The sequence below is a fragment of the Erythrolamprus reginae genome, chromosome 4, assembly GCF_031021105.1.
Source record: "Erythrolamprus reginae isolate rEryReg1 chromosome 4, rEryReg1.hap1, whole genome shotgun sequence".
Taxonomy (NCBI): domain Eukaryota; kingdom Metazoa; phylum Chordata; class Lepidosauria; order Squamata; family Dipsadidae; genus Erythrolamprus; species Erythrolamprus reginae.
In genome coordinates, this window is record NC_091953.1 from 35,112,421 (window position 1) to 35,133,058 (window position 20,638).

The following is a 20,638-nucleotide window of genomic DNA, read 5'->3' on the forward strand; positions in this document are numbered from 1 at the left end:
CTTCCAAATAAAATGTTTTATTCCGTGGATAATGGAAGATTTCCAGTAACATGAACTATGAAGCACCTCAATACATGGATTCCAGTATAATTCAAAGAACTGTGGAAACAAAGACAGAAATATTATATCAGTCTCATAAAAATAAATTTGCATTTGTTCTCTATTCTTGCTCTTGCTGTTTTTGCTTGAGGAACAACTCTTCCTTAGAGTTTAGGTTCAGCTAAATGGAAACTCTAGCCAACCTTGGCTAATTTCATGGTCCTGAGCAGTCAGCTCTGGTAAGTACAGTGGTACCTCGGTACTCGAACGCTTTGGTTCTCATACATTTCGGATACCGAACAAAATTTTTGACAAAAATTTGCTTCAGTATCTGAACAAAAATTCGGATACCGAACAGCCACAGAAAATGTTGTTTATTATCCGAAATGAGGGGACGGGGTGAGAAGGAATGGGAGTCGGAATCCGACACGCCCATCCTGGCCGCCCACTAAACAGCCTCCCAGTCGTGCTCCAAGCTGTAGGAAGGGGGGGGGGGGGGCGGCTGCAATACCGGCAGTTTCGGGGGGGCTCCTTTCCTCAGTGGTTTGTCTTGTAGTTGTAGGCAGCTACACCAACTTTCTCCTTCCCAACGGCGGCAGAGGATTTCCTTCGAGCAGCAGCAGCGCCGGGAACGTCAGCGGCTTCCTTTTCTCATGTCACGTTCCCGGCGCTGCTGCTGCTCTAAGGAAAGCCTCTGCCGCCGTTGGGAAGGAGAAAGTTGGTGTAGCTGCCTACAACTACAAGACAAACCACTGAGGAAAGGAGCCCCCCGCCCCGAAACTGCCCCCACCCTTCCTACAGCTTGGAGCGGAAGGGTGTAGGAAGGGTGGGGGTGGCTGCAATACCGGCAGTTTTGGGGGGGCTCCTTTCCTCAGTGGTTTGTCTTCCCTTTAAGCAGCTACACCAACTTTCTCCTTCCTGACGGCGGCAGAGGCTTTCTTTAGAGCAGCAGCAGCGCCGGGAACGTCAGCGGCTTCCCTTTCTCATGTCACGTTCCCGGTGCTGCTGCTGCTCTAAAGAAAGCCGCCGCCGCTGCTACTGCCGGGAAAGAGAAAGTTGGTGTAACTGCTTAAAGGGAAGAAGACGAACCACTGAGGAAAGGAGCCCCCCCCCGAAACTGCCGGTATTGCAGCTGCCCCCACCCTTACTACAGCTTGGAGTGCTTAGACCTCATATCTTTATCCCATAGGAAATAAAGGAAATAGGGGCTGGAAACCAATTAAACCCATTTCCATTATTTCCTATGGGATAAATTAATTCGGTACTCGACCAAATTGGTTCTCGACCACACTTCTGGAACAAATTGTGGTCGAGAACCGAGGTACCACTGTATTGGGATGGGAAACCAATATGGTACATTGTAGATTAGATTAGTAGCAAGTAGCAATTGAAAGTTTCAAAAGTGAAACTTTATTGTTTGACTTTATCAAAAGTCATACTTTATTGGCAAACTACTTCATATTATTCCAATAAAATAACATATGACTTTGTTAGCTGTTACCTGATAGGAAAAAGTTGAGGAAAACATGCTTGAGCATTTTTCTTTACAAAGTCTTGAATCTGTAGCACATTTTTTGCCATCGCTGATTTTGATGCTATGTCAATTTTGGTTAATACAAGCTGTCAAAAGACAAAAACACACCGACCAAAAATAGCTGAGTACAAGTTTTTGAAACCTTAAATCATTTTAAAGTTCATCAATGAATTAGGTTAGGGAGCCTCACAGGCTGTTATTTAAAAGAATAAGATCCTGGTCTTTCCTCTTCCACCTTTTTTGACTTTGAGACTTATTTTTTGAATCTGAATTTCACCAACAACTTTTATTTCTACCTACAAAGTAAAAGGCCTAACTGAGCAATCTATAGGGGGTCAAACAATTAATATGGTTGGATGCAGTCTAAATCAGAGGTCCCCAACCGCCGGTCCGCGGACCAGGACCGGGCCGTTGGGGGTTTTCAGCCGGTCCGCGGCGCCGCTGCCCTCCCGGCAGAGAACATTATGCAGGACGGGGTGGGGCGTCGGGCGGTGACGCAGCCCTCCACACTTCTCCACAGGACGGGGAGAATCAGGAGGCTCCTTTGGCGGCTGGGGGCTGCCTGGCTTTGTGATTTTGGCTGGGGGGGGGAGTTAGGAAGGTCCTACTTCTCCCCCCCCAGCCAAAAATTCAAAGCCTATCTGCTAGATACGGGCGATGAGTGGGACAGAGCGGCGCGGAAGCCTCTTGCAGCAGCTGCCACAGCCACCGGCTTCGGCGCCGCTCGTCCCGCCCATCGCCCGAATCCAGCAGAAGCTGCTGCCCGAGTGCTCTTGGCCGGCGGGATTCAAAGTGCTGGGGTGGGGGGTGTCCTGACAGCCCCCCCACCCCAGTGCTTCGCCTCCCGCTGGGACACCCCCCACCCCAGCACTTTAAATCCCGCCGGCCAAGAGCACTCGGGCAGCAGCTTCTGCCAGACACGGGCAATGAGCGGGACGAGCGGCGCCGAAGCCGGTGGCTGTGGCAGCTGCTGCAAGAGGCTTCCGCGCCGCTCTGTCCCACTCATCGCCCGTATCTAGCAGATAGGCTTTGAATTTTTGGCTGGGGGGGGAGAAGTAGGACCTTCCTAACTCCCCCCCCAGCCAAAATCACAAAGCCAGGCAGCCCCCAGCCGCCAAAGGAGCCTCCTGATTCTCCCCGCCCTGTGGAGAAGTGTGGAGGGCTGCGTCACTAAGCTCCACCCCTCCATAACCCCACCCCCATATGACCAAAGGCCCCCCCCCCCGGGCCGTGGAAAACTTGTCTAACTTAAAGCCAGTCCCTGGTGCTAAAAAGGTTGGGGACCTCTGGTCTAAATTACTGTAGTCATACAGTGATACCTCATCTTACGAACTTAATTGGATCTGGGACGAGATTTGGAAGGTGAAAAGTTTGTAAGATGAAACAATGTTTCCCATAGGAATCAATGGAAAAACAATTAATCGTGCAAGCCCAAAACTCACCCCTTTTGCCAGCTGAAGCGCCCTTTTTGCGCTGCTGGGATTTCCCTGAGGCTCCCCTCCATGGGAAACCCCACCTCCGGACCTCCGTGTTTTTGTGATGCTGCGATTTCGCTGAGGCTCCCCTAGCTGGGAAACCCCACCTCCGGACCTCTGTGTTTTTGTGATGCTGCGATTTCACTGAGGCTCCCCTCGCTGGGAAACCCCACCTCCGGACTTCCATTGCCAGAAAAGTGCCCGTTTTTGTACTGCTGGGATTCCCCTGCAGCATTGCAAAAACACGGAAGTCCAGAGGTGGTGTTTCCCATGGAGGGGAGCCTCAGGGGAATCCCAGCACCGCAAAAACGGGTGCTTCGCTGGCAACAGAAATCCGAAGGTGGGGAATCCCAGTGCGGCGGCTTGGGTTTGTAAGGTGAAAATAGTTGGAAGAAGAGACAAAAAAAATCTTAAACCCCGGGTTTGTATCTCGAAAAGTTTGTAGGACATGGGGTTTGTAAGATGAGGTATCACTGTATTTGAATCTTGCTGAAAGCACTAGAACAGGGATGTCAAACTGTTGGCCCATTATCCAGATGCATCATGCGCAGGCCACACCTACCCCGGCCCCACAGCGGCAAAAAAGGGTGCAATACATCACGTGACATGATCAAGTTTGACACCCATGCACTAAAAAAAAATAAGTTATAAATGTGAGGTCAAATGGAACTAACTGGGTCAAATTCTATCTATTTACAGTGGACATAAATCTATACACCCCTGTGAAGATGAGTTTTTTGAGATGTAAAAAAAGATCAGACCAAGATAAAAAACTTCAGAATTTTTTTTTTTTTCATTTTTAATATAGCATATAAAATTCACATACAGCAAATTGAACAGGGGTGTGAGCAGGGGTGAAATTTAGCATGGAGAACTGGTAGCAGAAATTTTGAGTAGTTCGGAGAACCGGCAAATACTACCTCTGCTGGCCCTAGAATGGGATGGGAATGGAGATTCTGCAGCATCCTTCCCCTGCCATGCTCACCATGCCACGGCCATAGAACCAGTCAGGGAAATATTTGAATCACACCGTTGGATATGAAGACTTTTTATATCCACAGTATACTTCTTAAGGAATGAAGTCCACAAGTCAATGATAAAGGAAACACATAATATAGGCCCATAATACGAATTTAGTTAAGTGCTCAAAAATATATTTCTTGCAGGTAACATCATCTTTTTTTCAGCTAATATTTAGAGTAGATTATGTTGGAGCAAAAGGGTTTATGTCAGGATTAGACAATTTATTTAAGATGGACAGAAATATATTCATTTTGCCATTATACTTCCACATAAATTTCTATTATTACGATGGTTAAAATACTGCATACATTTTAGTACAATTTTAAAACTGCAGTTGATGAGAGCAGCATTTTAATTACAAATTTTATTGTTGGCATGCACATCTCTTACTAAATTGGAATATAATTCCTAAAAAAATGGCTTCTTCTGTTTCTTTACAACTTTTTAAACAAAATTATCATAGACCAATGTTTCTTAACCTTAACAAGTAAGAAGTATGAAGTAAGTGTGAAGAGGTAAGTAAGAAGTGTGTCCTTCAACTCAGAATTCTACGATTGAGAAATGCTTTCTTAGACATAATCAATAGTCTGGCTAGATAGTATTTATACTTTTCAGTTACTGTTATGTTGTGGTTAGCTCTGGCCCAGCTCCTGCCCCAAAGACTGTGGATGTGGGGGAGACATCCACATGCTGCAGGCCTGTTTTGCCCCCGGTGGAATCTGCTGATGAAGGCTCCTCTGACCAAGAAGACATGAGTGACAGGGAGGAGGAGAGTGTGGCAGACAGCTCAGAAGGAGATCAATTATCTAGCTCCTCCTTGGATTCAGAACAAGAGTTAATGATATAGCCACGCATGCAGAGAGCGATGCATAGGCAGCAACAACTGAGAGATTATTATCAAAGAAAATGAGTCCACCTGTGGTTGGGTGGGGCTGTGGTAATTAGTGAGCCTGTGGGTTTGGTCATTGTGGAGGATTATCTGATTGTGGTGTTTCGTGACTGCTTTACTGACTTTGACCTTTTGGGTGCTGATTTTTCCCCGCTTTGAAACTAAACCAGAGCAAAGTGTGTGTCACTTTGTGAAAGAAGAAGGACTGTGAATTGCCTCACAGCTGCAAGCTAAGTATCACAGAACTGATAAGGGACTTGTACAAATTACCAGTTTGTTTGGAGACGAGTGCTCTTTGCTATACCAAAAGAGGGCTTAGGTTAAGTGAATTTTCATTATAAAGAACATTGTTTTGAATTTTCAAACGTGTGTGTGTCTGAAATTTGTACCTGTGAATTTTTGGGAGGAGTCTACCAGAGAGCCTGACAGAACATGTTATATGATTTTTAGAGAATCTTAATATTGTATACTCATTATTTTAAAGTAAGGTAAGTGTGCTACTTACAACATAAGGGATCCCAAATTCTTCTAACATTTCTACAGCAATTTTATCCATTTCCTGAATTCCTTCTTTAGCATCGACTAATAAGAATGTACGCTTCAAACTGCAGTAAATAGAAACAGAGCCACAACAGTCAAGCAGGAGAATTAGGTGTTTTTTATTCCTAATTTTTAAGTTAGTTCAGAAATATTTATATTCTATCATTGTACCGGACATTTATACCATTATTTTGTGGTAAATTCTCCTATGGCAGAACAACAGAATTATTTTGAGTGAAGATATACTGTATTTTAATAATAATAATAATAATAATAATAATAATAAAAATAATAATAATAATAACAACAACAACAACAACAACAACAACAACAATAATAATTTATTAGATTTGTATGCCGCCCCTCTTCGAAGAAGAGAAAAGGTGCTGCTTCAGATAGAATTGAGGTGACTCAGAAAATTAGAGCAATATTGCTTATATCCTAAGATTTTTATTAATATTGCTTTTTCATTACTTATTTGACCCCTATGACAATCATTAACTGTTGTACCACATGATTCTTGACAAATGTATATTTTATTTTATGTACGCTGAGAGCATATGCACCAAGACAAATTCCTTGAGTGTCCAATCACACTTGGCCAATAAAAATTCTATTCTATATGGCTTTACCCATACCTCAGGAATTACTTTAAAATGTAGTTTAAATAGTGGTTATAACAGCACCGTATTTTATCGTTGTTTCACCTAAACATTGTTTTGTATGCCCAAGCACATCTTTCTACAACTTTTTATAACTCTGTTCCCCCTCTCCTAATCCTACATAAAAATTTCCCCAAAAATATAATGTTCAATCTTACTTTTGGCGTTCATTTAAATAAGGCTCCACCATCTCTGCAAAATCTTTGGGTGCTTTATACCCATAGCCTGGCATATCCACCATAGTGAAGAATTTTCCCACTTTGAAAAAATTCATTTTCTTTGTGTGACCCTGAGGGAAAAAAAAGAGAGCTTTTTCTTCCTGACTTCTTTCGGATAAAGCATTATGAAATCTATGAACGTACTTAAAATGTACTTTTAAAAATATCATAAATTCATGACAAAGTCTAAAAATGTATCTATCATATCGTGCACATTAACTAAAATATAACATAAACCAGTAAATTATTGTAGATAATCTGCAACTCAAAAGACATATCCAGCAGATTCATTTTTAAGTAATATTGCAGTGTACTGCAAAACACCTAAAATGGAATAAAAGGTGTCTATTTATATGTTTCTCACTTTGAGATTCTATTAAAATAACTGAAGTAGTTTCAGTTTTCAACCACAATGTTCAGCCAGGATAACCAATGGATGGATTATTTATTTATTATTTATTTATTTATTGGATTTGTATGCTGCCCCTTTCCGTGGACTCGGGGCGGCTAACAACAGTGATAAAAACAATATGTAGCAATCCAATAATAAAACAACTAAAAACCCTTATTATAAAAACCAGACATACATACTGACATACCATGCATAAACTGTAGAGGCCCAGGGGGAAAGAACATCTCAGTTCTCCCATGCCTGATGGCAGAGGTGGGTTTTAAGGAGCTTACGAAAGGCGAGGAGGGTGGGGGCAATTCTGATCTCTGGAGGGAGTCAGTTCCAGAGGGCCGGGGCCACCACAGAGAAGGCTCTTCCCCTGGGTCCCGCCAAAAGACATTGTTTAGTTGACGGGACCCAGAGAAGGCCCACTCTGTGGGACCTAATCGGTCGCTGGGATTCGTGCGGCAGAAGGCGATCCCGGAGATAATCTGGTCCGGTGCCATGAAGGGCTTTATAGGTCATAACCAACACTTTGAATTTGTTTGGAGCCATATCCAAAATATCTTCAGAACACTGTTTCTCTATTAACCTGTTCCTGACTTAACATAAACTTTATACATATACAGTGATCCCCCGCTCGTTGCGAGGGTTCCGTTCCAGGAGCCCCCGCAACGAGCGGGTTTTCGCGAAGTAGCGATGCGGAAGTAAAAACACCATCTGCGCATGTGCAGATGGTGTTTTTACTCCCACAGCGCTAGCGAGGAGCCGAAGATTGGGGGCGGCGCGGCTGTTTGCCGCCGGCATGGGGGGCTTCCTAGCAGCCCCCCAAACCCGGGTTGGCGGACCGGGGGGCGCTGTCTCTCGGCGCTTTCGAGCCGAGTCCGGGAGCGAATTCGCTCCCGGACTCGGCTCGAAAGCGCCGAGAGACAGCGTGGACAGGCCCGTTCCTTGGCGCTGTCTCTCGGCGCTTTCGAGCCGAGTCCGGGAGCGAACTCGCTCCCGGACTCGGCTCGAAAGCGCCGAGAGACAGCGTGGACAGGCCCGTTCCTTGGCGCTGTCTCTCGGCGCTTTCGAGCCGAGTCCGGGAGCGAACTCGCTCCCGGACTCGGCTCGAAAGCGCCGAGAGACAGCGTGGACAGGCCCGTTCCTTGGCGCTGTCTCTCGGCGCTTTCGAGCCGAGTCCGGGAGCGAACTCGCTCCCGGACTCGGCTCGAAAGCGCCGAGAGACAGCGTGGACAGGCCCGTTCCTTGGCGCTGTCTCTCGGCGCTTTCGAGCCGAGTCCGGGAGCGAACTCGCTCCCGGACTCGGCTCGAAAGCGCCGAGAGACAGCGTGGACAGGCCCGTTCCTTGGCGCTGTCTCTCGGCGCTTTCGAGCCGAGTCCGGGAGCGAATTCGCTTCAGGACTCAGCTCGAAAGCGGCGAGAATGAACGGCGTGGGCGGGCGAAGGGCGGGCGGCAGCGAGCAGTTTGCGTGGGCGGTGGGGAAACTCCTCGCTGACGCCAGCAAGAGGGGGAAGACCCAGGAAAGCCACCCAGCAGCTGATCTCCCGGTTGCCATCTACGCATGCGTGCCCATAGAAAAAACGCACGCATGCGTAGATGGTATTTTGACTTCCGGGTTGAAAAATCGCGAAGTACCCTGTTCGCAATGGTTGGGGACGCAATAAACGGGGGATCACTGTATATATATATTAGACCTCACTATAATAAAAGAATATACAATGTATATGTACCAATGTATATGTACTACATAGAATGTACCTATGTAGTATTTATAGGTCCGCCGGGTAAATTCTCAATCTCACCAAGTTATGTAGAATTTATGTTTAAGTTCCTGGGATATAAATTAAACATTTGCCCATAATTGAAAACCCTGATAAAAGCAGAGTCCCATGGAGTATTCAACTAAAATTCAATCACCCTATTTATATTGAATAAAATGTGAATAGGTTGACTGGATGGAACAACATATACAGTATGTTATTTGTATATTCTGTAACTCCTCAATAAAATAGACACCTAACACTTTAAAAATTTCACCCCGTAATTATAAAACTGTGATCAATTTAGATGTGTGTGATGCACTTATTCAAAAAAAATTACCTGACCTTAAAACTATATTGTTTCAGAAGTGAAGCATGAGGTGGCGAAGTGGTTAGAGTGAAGTACTGCAGGCTACTTCAGCTGACTGCTAGCTGCAGTTCGGCGGTTCAAATCTCACCATGCTCAAGGTTGATTCAGCCTTCCATCCTTCCCAGGTCAGTAAAATGAGTACCCAGGTTGTTGGGGGGCAATTTGCTGATTCTAAACTGCTTAGAGAAGGCTGTAAAGCACTGTGAAGCAGTATATAAGTCTAAAGTGCTATTGCTATATAAAGTTTTATGATACAGATATACAGTAGTACCTCTAGATACGAGCAGCTCCACATGCGAGTATTCCAAGTTACGAGCCACGAGGGGAGAGAAATTTCTGTTCCAGACCTGAGCTCAAATTCGGGATATGAGCCGAGCGTCCACTAGGTGGCGCAAGAATCCTTGCTTCTGGTTATCTCGGAGGGGAAAAACAAAGTCTAAAGCCATTTGTTCCAGATACGAGTTGTTCGACATACAAGCTCCCTTCTGGAACAAATGAAACTCGTATCTAGAGGTACTACTGTATGCTCTATCCACTTTGAAGGTGAATGTAATCAATCTTCACAGGAAACTTACAGGATGTTTGGAAATTCTGACTTCAACATCAGGGGCCAATGAAAACAATGCTTTAATTAAAGATGATTTTCCAACATTGCTTCTTCCTAAAAAGCAAACCTGAAAGAGAAAGTTATAGTGATTTGTTCGCGATGCAATAAAGGATGTATCATTTAAACAAGGCATATTGATAGTAGCCTGGCGTTCTCCAAATATGTTGGTTACTTTCAAGAAGCTAGTGCCTTTAATACCAACCTTATTTATTTATTATTATTATTATTTATTTATTTATTTATTCATTCATTCATTCATTCATTCATTCATTCATTCATTCATTCATTCATTCATTTATTTATTGGATTTGTATGCCGCCCCTCTCCGCAGACTCAGGGCGGCTAACAACAGTAATAAAACAGCATATAATAATAATCCAATACTAAAAAATATCTGCAATGTCCTGGGTCTAGCAATAGATACAGAAGGAATTCCTGATGAAAACACTTTTTTTGTGTAGCCACACAGAAATCTCAAGGTTTGCAAAACGTAATAACATCTATTTAGGTCATTACCTATAAAGCCCTATATAGCTCAGGGCCAGGCTATTATGGGACTACCTCTTGCCACATACCTCCCTGAGACCAATAAGAGCTCACAGAGTTGGCCTCCTTCAGGTCCCGTCAACTAAGCAATGCAGGTTGGCGGGACCATGGAGGAGGGCCTTCTCTGTGGTTGCCCCAGCTCTTTGGAACCAGCTTCCACCCGATGTCCGCACCGCCCCCACCCTGCTGGCCTTTCGTAAAGCCACAAAGACCTGGCTGTGCTGGCAGGCTTGGGGGCCATAAATTTTACACTCTAGATGGCCAATTTTATGAATTATGTGCATGTGTATGATAGTGACTGTTTTTTATCTTACGGGGTTTAGTTTTATAATGTTTTAGTTTAGAAAGAGGAACTAGCCAACGGGAGGCATTTTGCCTTGACTTCACATATGGGGTTGGGGCAACTGGGATCTAATCATAAACATTCCAGAGGACTCCAAAAAATTGGGATATAACAAAAATTTGCTAGCATCAAGGTTTAAACTTTGCTGCCACCCAATGGAGGCTAAGCTCTCATCAGCAGCCACTTTAATTAACTTTATCCAGAAGACAGCCTAAGAAATGTTTCTCTAATTATTAAAAAAATTAATTTTTCACCAACTTGACGGAGTTATAATTTATAAGCAAATGCTAGGTGGGCAACAAATCAGGTGGTCGAGTATTTCTTCTGGAACATAGCAAACTATAAGTAGTTTTCACTAAGGTAAGACTGGTGATCCATGTTTTTGCAATCAGAAGACATTATGTCACATAATAAATTACAGCACTATCTTTGTAGATGAGACCATCTGAAGCTATCTCTGCAGATACAAACTTATCTTACATGGATTAGTAAAAAAAAGTACAATATCGATCAAAGGAAGCCAGGCCATGGAGCTGTTGATGTACTCATTTTTCTGACAGTGCAGGCTTCATAATAGTAATGAATGATAATTGATAAATGATTAGTATTAAATTATTTATTATTAAATTATTACCTTTATGTACTGCCTGATTTTTCAATCATTTTTTGAACATTCTAAGTTTATGTAAGAGTGCTATGACTTGTGCCAGTTTTAGTGGCAATTCTTTGTCTAATTTAATCAAAGGAAACCCAGACGCTCTATTATTCCCACTGATAGCAATAGCATTTAGACTTATATACCGCTTTACAATGCTTTACAGTGCTTTCTAAGCAGTTTACAGAGAGTAAGCAGCAGGTAGACTGCTATACTGCAAGCCACTGAAGCTGACTGTAGATCTGAAGGTCAGCGGTTCAAATCTCATCACCGGCTCAAGGTTGACTCAGCCTTCCATTCTTCCGAGGTGGGTAAAATGAGGACCCGGATTGTGGGGGCAATATGCTGGCTCTGTTAAAAAGTGCTATTGCTAACATGTTGTAAGCCGCCCTGAGTCTAAGGAGAAGGGCGGCATAAAAATCGAATGAATGAATGAATGAATAAATAAATAAATAAATAAATAAATATTGTCCCCAACAATCTGGATCCTAATTTTACCGACCTTGGAAGGATGGAAGGCTGAGTCAATCTTCAGCCTACTGAGATTCGATCTGCCAAACTGCTGGCAGCTGGTGATCAGCAGAAGTAGCTTGCAGTACTGCTCTCTAACGACTCACCACCGAGGCTCTTAATGTTGCCACTACCTTCTGAATAGCTGCCAAATTGACCAGAGCATCCATTGTACTTAGCTGCTGGACATTTAGATATTAAGATGTTTTCTACTGCTGAATCTAATAAGCCAGGATTACATTCAGGCATAAAGTTTCTTGTTTTCTCATAGGGGAAATGGTAAGAATCTACCCCTTGGACTTGTTCTGAGTCCAATTGGAGAAACCTCTGAACTTAGAGGTGCCATCATTGCTTTTGCCCATTCCAAAACTTTTCTGAGCATTACAAATACCTCATCTTACAAACCCCTCATCATACAAACTTTTCGAGATACAAACCTGGGGTTTAAGGTTTTTTTGCCTCTTCTTCCAAACTATTTTCGCCTTACAAACCCAAGCCACCGCCACTGAGATGCCCCGCCTCCGGACTTCTGTTGCCAGCGAAGTGTCTGTTTTTGCACTGCTGGGATTTCCCTGAGGCTCCCCTCCATGGGAAACCCCACCTCCAGACTTCTATGTTTTTGCAATGCTGCAGGGGAATCCCAGCAGCGCAAAAACGGGCACTTTTCTGGCAACGGAAGTCCGGAGGTGGGGTTTCCCAGCGAGGGGAGCCTTAGCGAAATTGCAGCATCGCAAAAACATGGAAGTCCAGAGATGGGATTTCAAGGACTTCCGTGTTTTTGCAATGCTGCAATTTCGTGGAGGCTGCCCTCGCTGGGAAACCCCACCTCCGGACTTCCGTTGTCAGCAAAATGCCCGTTTTTGCACTGGTGGGATTCCCCTGCTGGGATTCCCCTGCAGCATCGCAAAAACACTGAAATCCAGAGGTGGGGTTTCCCATGGAGGGGAGCTTCAGGGGAATCCCAGCAGTGCAAAAACGGGTGCTTCGGCTGGCAAAAGGGATGAGTTTTGGGCTTGCACGCATTAATCGCTTTTCCATTGATTCCTATGGGAAACATTGTTGTCTTACAAACTTTTCACCTTACAAACCTCGTCCCGGAACCAGTTAAGTTCGTAAGATGAGGTATCACTGTACAGTGATCCCCCGGTTATTGCGTCCCCGACCATTGCGAACAGGGTAATTTGCGATTTTTGAACCCGGAAGTCAAAACACCATCTGCGCATGCGTGCCCTTTTTTTCTATGGGCACGCATGCGTAGATGGCACCGGGCAGATCAGCTGCTGGGCGGCTTACCTGGGTCTTCCCCCTCTTGCTGGCGGGAGGGCGAAGCCCCCCCCAGCACCCGCTCGCCCGCCCTTCGCCCTTCGCCTGGGAAGTTCGCCAAGAGTCAGCGGAGAACGGCGCGCCTGTTTTAAAACGATCGGAGGGGGGCTTTCCAGCAACCCCCGAGCCCCCAACCCGGGCTCGGGGGTTGCTGGAAAGCCCCCCCAGGCCGGCTGCAACGTTTTAAAACACGCGCGCCGCTTCGCAGCTGTCTCCTGAAGCCGAACGCTAACTTCCGCGTTCGGCTTCAGGAGACAGCTGCGAAGCGGCGCGGGTGTTTTAAAACGTCGCCGCCGACATGGGGGGCTCGCTAGCACCCCCCCAAACCCGGGTTGGGGGCTCGGGGGGGTGCTAGCGAGCTCCCCATGTCGGCGGCGACGTTTTAAAACACCCGCGCGCCTTCCCAACTGAGCCCTCAAGCCAAGCGCAGAAGTTCGCCTTTGGCGCTTGGCTTGAGGGCTCAGTTGGGAAGGCGCGCGGGTGTTTTAAAACGTCGCCACCGACATGGGGGACTCGCTAGCACCCCCCCAAACCCGGGTTGGGGGTTCGGGGGGGTGCTAGCGAGCCCCCCATGTCGGCGGCGATGTTTTAAAACACCTGCGCGCCTTCCCAACTGAGCCCTCAAGCCAAGCGCAGAAGTTCGCCTTTGGCGCTTGGCTTGAGGGCTCAGTTGGGAAGGCGCGCGGGTGTTTTAAAACGTCGCCGCCGACATGGGGGACTCGCTAGCACCCCCCCAAACCCGGGTTGGGGGTTCGGGGGGGTGCTAGCGAGCCCCCCATGTCGGCGGCGACGTTTTAAAACACCTGCGCGCCTTCCCAACTGAGCCCTCAAGCCAAGCGCAGAAGTTCGCCTTTGGCGCTTGGCTTGAGGGCTCAGTTGGGAAGGCGCGCGGGTGTTTTAAAACGTCGCCGCCGACATGGGGGACTCGCTAGTGCCCCCCCAAACCCAGGTTGGGGGTTCGGGGGGGTGCTAGCGAGCCCCCCATGTCGGCGGCGACGTTTTAAAACACCCGCGCCGCTTTCCAATGAGTCCCGAAGACAAACGCGGAAGTTTGACGTTTGTCTTCGGGACTCATTGGAAAGCGGCGCGGGTGTTTTAAAACGTCGCCGCTGACATGGGGGGCTCGCTAGCACCCCTCGAACCCCCAACCCGGGTTAGGGGGGTGCTAGCGAGCCCATGTCGGCGGCGACGTTTTAAAACACCTGCGCCGCCCCCAATCTTCGGCTCCTCGCTAGCGCTGCGGAAGTAAAAACACCATCTGCACATGCGCAGATGGTGTTTTTACTTCCGCAGCGCTACTTCGTGAAAACCCGCTCGTTGCGGGGGGTCCTGGAACGGAACCCTCGCAACGATCGGGGGATCACTGTAGTTCCATTTATGAGTATGATTCCCTTGATGGCTGGAGGACCTTAGAGAGTCTCTTCTGTAGGGGTACAGATTGCCTCCATTGAGAAACCAGGTATGATTTCGATTGCCCCCCTCTTTTTAGGTCTGTGCTCCTGTTCTTAGCATGTGCCATCTTATTGAAGGGAAGGCAGCAGATCTGCTTACGTGTCTTGCTTCTCTTAGGGCAGGAAAACCTTCCTGATGATCTCAGATGCTACCTCTATCTCTGTTCTGTAGGTAACACGGATAGAAAGTCACATGGAGGTCAATCCTGGACCATCTGCAGACTCCTGTTAGGGAAGGGAGGCATGTGTTTTGGAAGGTCCTACAGTTGGAACCAAGCAGTTCCTACTACCTATCCATACCTCCTCAACAACCACCACCATAAGTGCTGATTACCTATATCATCTTTATGCCACTTTGAGGGTTACCTTTAACTATGGTAGTAGGATTGTTCAAAAAAAGAGCAGTGAATCGGTTGAGAAATGCCCCCCCCCATCGTGCTCATTGTTTGCTTCTTTTACAAAATGACAAAGCTCGTTGTCATTTAGAAACATAGAAGATTGGCGGCAGAAAAAGACCTCATGGTCCATCTAGTCTGCCCTTATACTATTTCCTGTATTTTATTTTAGGATGGATATATTTTTATCCCAGGTATGTTTAAATTCAGTTACTGTGGATTTACTAACCACGTCTGCTGGAAGTTTGTTTCAAGCATCTACTACTCTTTCAGTAAAATAATATTTTCTCACGTTGCTTCTGATCTTTCCCCCAACTAACCTCAAATTGTGTCTCCTTGTTCTTGTGTTCACTTTCCTATTAAAAACACCTCCCTCCTGAACTTTATTTAACCCTTTAAAATATTTAAATGTTTTGATCATGTCCCCCCCTTTCCCTTCTGTCCTCCAGACTATACAGATTGACTTCATGAAGTCTTTCCTGATACGTTTTATGCTTAAGACCTTCCACCATTTTTGTAGCCCCTTTGGACCCGTTCAATTTTGTCAATATCTTTTTGTAGCTAAGGTCTCCAGAACTGAACACAGTATTCCAAATGTGGCCTCATCAGTGCTCTATACAACGGGATCACAATCTCCCACTTCCAGCTTGTTATACCTCTAGCTATGCAGCCAAGCATAGCTTTCTGCAACCATTACCCACCAATCCATCTCTCCTCGTGATATTGTGAATAAAAAGCTGGAGTTTTGTTATTGTTTGCCACCGCACATAAGCAAATATTTTTGTTTCCCTTCTTATGACTCTTTTTCCTTCCTCAATAAAATTCCTAAATCTCTCTTTCTTGTCACGTCTTAATTAAAGTAAAATGAAGCCAAGGAGGAGTCCTCCCTCTCTTGTAAAAGATAGAGCTAAGACTGAAAGTTTAACCTCTACTTTCTAGCCAAAGAAGTGAACTTAACCGATTCCTGATGTTTTAGCTATCCAGGTTTTTTTTAATTCAAGCTCATAAAGATTGCCAAGCTACAATAAAACAGTAAGAGTTATCTTATTGTTTCAAGCCTGTTCCCAAATTTTTAACAGACATACATAATACTGATTTACAGAGGTTGAAAGAAAAAAATGTGGGAGAAATTGTGCATTAAAATAATATTTTCACTGCTAAACTATAATTGTTTTCATTGAGTTGCCAATGTTACAAGATTAGCTTTATTTGTAGTTGCTATCATTTTGTTTTTTGGATCTTCCCGTTTAAAAAACAAAGCTACAACAAACAAAAATGAATTTGGATTATATTTCTTGGAAAGCCACTTAAGTACCTGAACGATAACACTGACCTAAAATAGAAAGAAATAAACAGATAGCATGAATCAGCTTGTGTTTATCTTTGAGGCATTTATAAAGAAACGATAAATGATTAACCCAAAGATACTTTTTTCTTGGATAAGAAGTGAAACATCTTGAAAGAAAAAACAGAAAGTGCATTTGGCTCTTGAAAAAGCACTTTGGGACAACCATGGCCTGGTCCATTAACAGATTTACCTTTTCAGTTTTGCTATTTGGGCAGCATTCATGTCACAAAGACCAAAATTTTGTTTACAAGATAGATATTCTGTAAAAAAAAAATCAAATATTTTTACAACCTGGACTTTTAGAAACTTTTTTCCCTTCCATATCTCTGCTCAACATGTCAAATAGCATAATTCTGATAACATTTGTCCTCCTATCCATACCTCCTCAACAACCACCACGATAAATGCTGATTACATATACCATCTTTATGCCAATTTGAGGGTTAAGAACAAGAACAAGGGGGCAAAATCTGAGGTTAGTTGGGGGAAAGATCAGAAGCAATATTATTATTATTTGACTGAATGTTTCCAAATGTAAAATAATGCACTTGGGGAAAAGGAATACTCAATCTGAGTATTGTATTGGCAGTTCTGTGTTAGCAAAAACTTCAGAAGAAAAGGATTTAGGGGTAGTGATTTCTGACAGTCTCAAAATGGGTGAACAGTGCAGTCAGGCGGTAGGGAAAGCAAGTAGGATGCCTGGCTGCATAGCTAGAGGTATAACAAGCAGGAAGAGGGAGATTGTGATCCCCTTATATAGAGCGCTGGTGAGACCACATTTGGAATACTGTGTTCAGTTCTGGAGACCTCATCTACAAAAAGATATTGACAAAATTGAACGGGTCAAATATGGCAATATGATTTAAAAATGAAGTAGCCAACATATATCAGTTAATGCTAACATAGCAAATGTTTTCTGTAAATGCACAATGCAAGATCAGAAACCTGTTCTGTATAATGGAATTGACAATTGAGGCTTTGAAGTAATACGATAGCAATAAATTGTGTTGCCTCTGTGCCACAATAAGGCAATCTATTGTTTCTGTAGTACAAACCACCATTTGAGACCCTTATATAGAGCGCTGGTGAGACCACATTTGGAATACTGTGTTCAGTTCTGGAGACCTCACCTACAAAAAGATATTGACAAAATTGAACGGGTCCAAAGAAGGGCTACAAGAATGGTGGAAGGTCTTAAGCATAAAACGTATCAGGAAAGACTTCATGAACTCAATCTGTATAGTCTGGAGAACAGAAGGAAAAGGGGGGACATGATCGAAACATTTAAATATGTTAAAGGGTTAAATAAGGTCCAGGAGGGAAGTGTTTTTAATAGGAAAGTGAACACAAGAACAAGGGGACACAATCTGAAGTTAGTTGGGGGAAAGATCAAAAGCAACATGAGAAAATATTATTTTACTGAAAGAGTAGTAGATCCTTGGAACAAACTTCCAGCAGACGTGGTAGATAAATCCACAGTAACTGAATTTAAACATACCTGGGATAAACATATATCCATCCTAAGATAAAATACAGAAAATAGTATAAGGGCAGACTAGATGGATCATGAGGCCTTTTTTCTGCCGTCAGTCTTCTATGTTTCTATGTTTCTATAATAAAAATGGAACCTCCTTTTCACTTATCTCACCTCAGGCTGAGGCATTTCTGGGGCATGATCCATCCTGACTGCAGAAGTGGAATAATCAATAATATGTCGCTGTGATGGAATGAAAAACATCTCTGCTGTCTGGATGTCATTCTGGTTAGGTTTGAAAGTGTAGAAGGATGATTTGTCCACATTAGGAGACAAGAATTTTGCCAGATCTTGGAGAGGAAACGTAATGGCAGTAAACTGTGTTTCGGGGAGCTGCTGAACGTCTGTAAATGAAGCATATTGTACAGGTGTCCTGCCTTGGGCCATAAGCCTTTTCTGTAGTAGGTTGATATATCTGCTAGATTTTGACAATTGATGCACCTTCATGCATAGATTTTCCATCACCACGGCAATTCAAATCCAATAAATAATCCAATAAATAAATTCAGTGACTACAGATATGTATCTTCAAAATGGGGAGTTTCAAGGCCAAATTTCTAGTGGGGAAAAAAGGAACGAAAGTTAGCAATCATGACTGTTTTAATTCTTTTTTTTTTAACCTGGTGCTCTCCAAAGGGATTGGCCTTCAAATCTTACCATCATCAGTCCCCCTATTTTCAATGGTTGATGGAAATTATCATTCCAAATATCTGGAGAGTATTTGGGCTGGAAATCACTTCCATAGGTAGTTAAAAACTGTTGATCTAGAGGTTGTAATAATTAAATAATACCACAAACATTTTACTCCTGCTCTGTAGCATTTTTTTTCTTTAACAAATGCTGGCTAAAAGTATACATCATTTATGCATTTTATTTTATTTATTTATCTGTTAAACATGTATAGGATGGTATTTATTTGTATAAACATAACGTAAGTAAAAAGTAATGATAAAAGAGGACAGGGACGGTAGGCACACTGGTGCGCTTATGCACATCTGTTACAGATCTCTTAGAAACGGGGAGAGGTCAAGTGTAGACAATCTAAATTAGTTGGGGGAAATATCAAAAGCAACATGAGAAAATATTATTTTACTGAAAGAGTAGTAGATCCTTGGAACAAACTTCCAGCAGACGTGGTTGGTAAATCCACAGTAACTGAATTTAAACATGCCTGGGATAAACATAGATCCATCCTAAGATAAAATACAAAAAATAGTATAAGGGCAGACTAGATGGATCATGAGGACTTTTTCTGCCGTCAGTCTTCTATGTTTCTATCTAAGGTTGAAGTTTTTTGGGTTTGGGGGAAGAAATTACAGAGTCAGGTAGTGCATTCCAGGTATTGATCATTCTATTGCATGACATCTTGTATTTGCGCCTAGTGAATAAGATTCAGTCAGGGAAATAATTTCCTTTTGCTAGATAAAATTGAATATTTAAAGGCAGATGTTTGTGGGGAGGAAAGCTGTAATAAGCATTTAGCAATAAACAAACGATAATCTGGAACACGGTGCAGCAGTAATAATGATGCTGCTGCTGCTGATGATGATAATAATAATAATAATAATAATAATAATAATAATAATAATAATAATAATGAGTTGGGAGGGACCTTGGAGGTCTTCTAGTCCAACCCCCTGCTTAGGCAGGAAACCCTACACTATTTAAGACAAATGGTTGTCCAACATCCTCTTAAAAACTACCAGTGTCTGAGCATCCACAACTTCTAGAGCAGTTTCCCAACCTTGGCAACTTGAAGATATTTGGACTTCAACTCCCAGAATTCCCCAGCCAGCAAATGCTGGCTGGGGAATTCTGGGAGTTGAAGTCCAGATATCTTCAAGTTGCCAAGGTTGGGAAACACTGTTCTAGAGGGAAGCTGTTCCACTGATTAATTGTTCTAACTGTCAGGAAATTTCCCATTAGTTCTAATTGTAATTGTTATATAAAATCCATAGCTTAGGAGAGCTAAGTGATTAATTTTTTTTTTTTAAAAAAATGCATTTGCGGTACCGAAGTTGCTTCCCCAATGTGATGTCCTTCATAGGACAGGACAGTAAATCGGCAAAGACTGAACAGAGAAAGGAAACTTCAACGCAACCTGATTGCAGAGACGGAGATCCAAAGAAGACCCGCACAGCCGCAGCACAAACCAAGGTCTCCCTCCATACACGCTTCTATCAGTACGGAAAGCCAGCACGCCTTACCCGGAAGTCTTTGACCTGGACGCCACAGAACATAGAGCTAGAAAAGGTCCTTCCTGAATAGCGATATTCAGACATTATTCGCAAGGCAGTTTCAAAAACCGAATCGCGTTTTATAGACCCGTGAGGGAAACCCGAATAAATTAAAAAGCAGTTCCCTTCCGAATTTTTTTTTTTTTTTACAGCTGTGGGAATTTGGCCTTTGGCAACGATTGAGAGTTGCGTTAAAGCTTTCCATTGATTCACCTTCTGCTCTGAGGCGCAACGTGGTTAGTCTGCCGCGTAGCATGCTTTGAATAGAGTAGAATTTTATTGGCCAAGTGTGATTGGACACACAAGGAATTTGTCTTGGTGTACATTTGCGAATTTAATCGTTGTGGCTGAGCCATCAAACAAGGAATAGCTCCATAAGGAAAAGGTGATCGAGTAATAGTACCGTACATTTTGATTTGGGGGAAGGGGATTTGTGGCTTTGTAAGCAGCTTCATAGGTAGGTCAGTTTATTAAAAACGAACTTATACCATATGTAAGCAATAGGAAATCGTCAAGAGTAGACAAGTAGACATTGATAAGACCATGGCTTAAAATGAAATGTGCAGGGTGTTTTCCCTATAGTCAATGATTATGCTCCGCTAGTGGTTTATCAAAGTCTATGTCTACATTTTACTCTTATACTCTTATACTACTCTCATAATATCCTTCTATTCTCCAATTGATATATTCTATTCCTAAATTTTTACTTCTATTCTTTCTCTAATATATTTTACTCGAGTATAACCTCTATAACCTTCATTGTGTATTGTTGTGCATTGGA

The 20,638-nt window shown here is 43.6% G+C and overlaps 1 protein-coding gene across 4 annotated transcripts; it reads right to left on the reverse strand.

Moving 5' to 3' along the window:
- GTPBP8 (GTP binding protein 8) lies at window positions 1–20,090 on the reverse strand. 4 transcript variants are annotated; one of them, XM_070749961.1, is made up of 7 exons: window positions 19,828–20,090; window positions 17,735–18,177; window positions 9,484–9,582; window positions 6,321–6,451; window positions 5,466–5,565; window positions 1,541–1,659; window positions 1–99 (listed from the first exon to the last, which is right to left on the reverse strand). In XM_070749961.1, the coding sequence occupies exons 2-7, from the start codon at window positions 18,080–18,082 to the stop codon at window positions 18–20; spliced, it is 879 nt and encodes a 292-aa protein (XP_070606062.1). In that variant the 5' UTR covers window positions 18,083–18,177; window positions 19,828–20,090; the 3' UTR covers window positions 1–17. The 4 variants fall into 4 exon arrangements, with proteins under 4 accessions (XP_070606062.1, XP_070606061.1, XP_070606063.1 ...); XM_070749960.1 differs by lacking the exon at window positions 19,828–20,090 and adding an exon at window positions 19,722–19,810; XM_070749962.1 differs by lacking the exon at window positions 19,828–20,090 and adding an exon at window positions 19,634–19,666.
- Between the last annotated feature and the right edge of the window lie 548 nt (window positions 20,091–20,638).

Coding starts and splice junctions, on each gene's coding strand:
- GTPBP8 (XM_070749961.1), bottom strand. CDS start 18,082: ATGGAAAATCTATGCATGAAGGTGCATCAATTGTCAAAATCTAGCAGA. Junction 5,566..6,320: donor TATTTAAATGAACGCCAAAA/GTAAGATTGAAC, acceptor TATTTACTGCAG/TTTGAAGCGTACATTCTTAT. Junction 100..1,540: donor CCTCAACTTTTTCCTATCAG/GTAACAGCTAAC, acceptor TTGTTTCCACAG/TTCTTTGAATTATACTGGAA.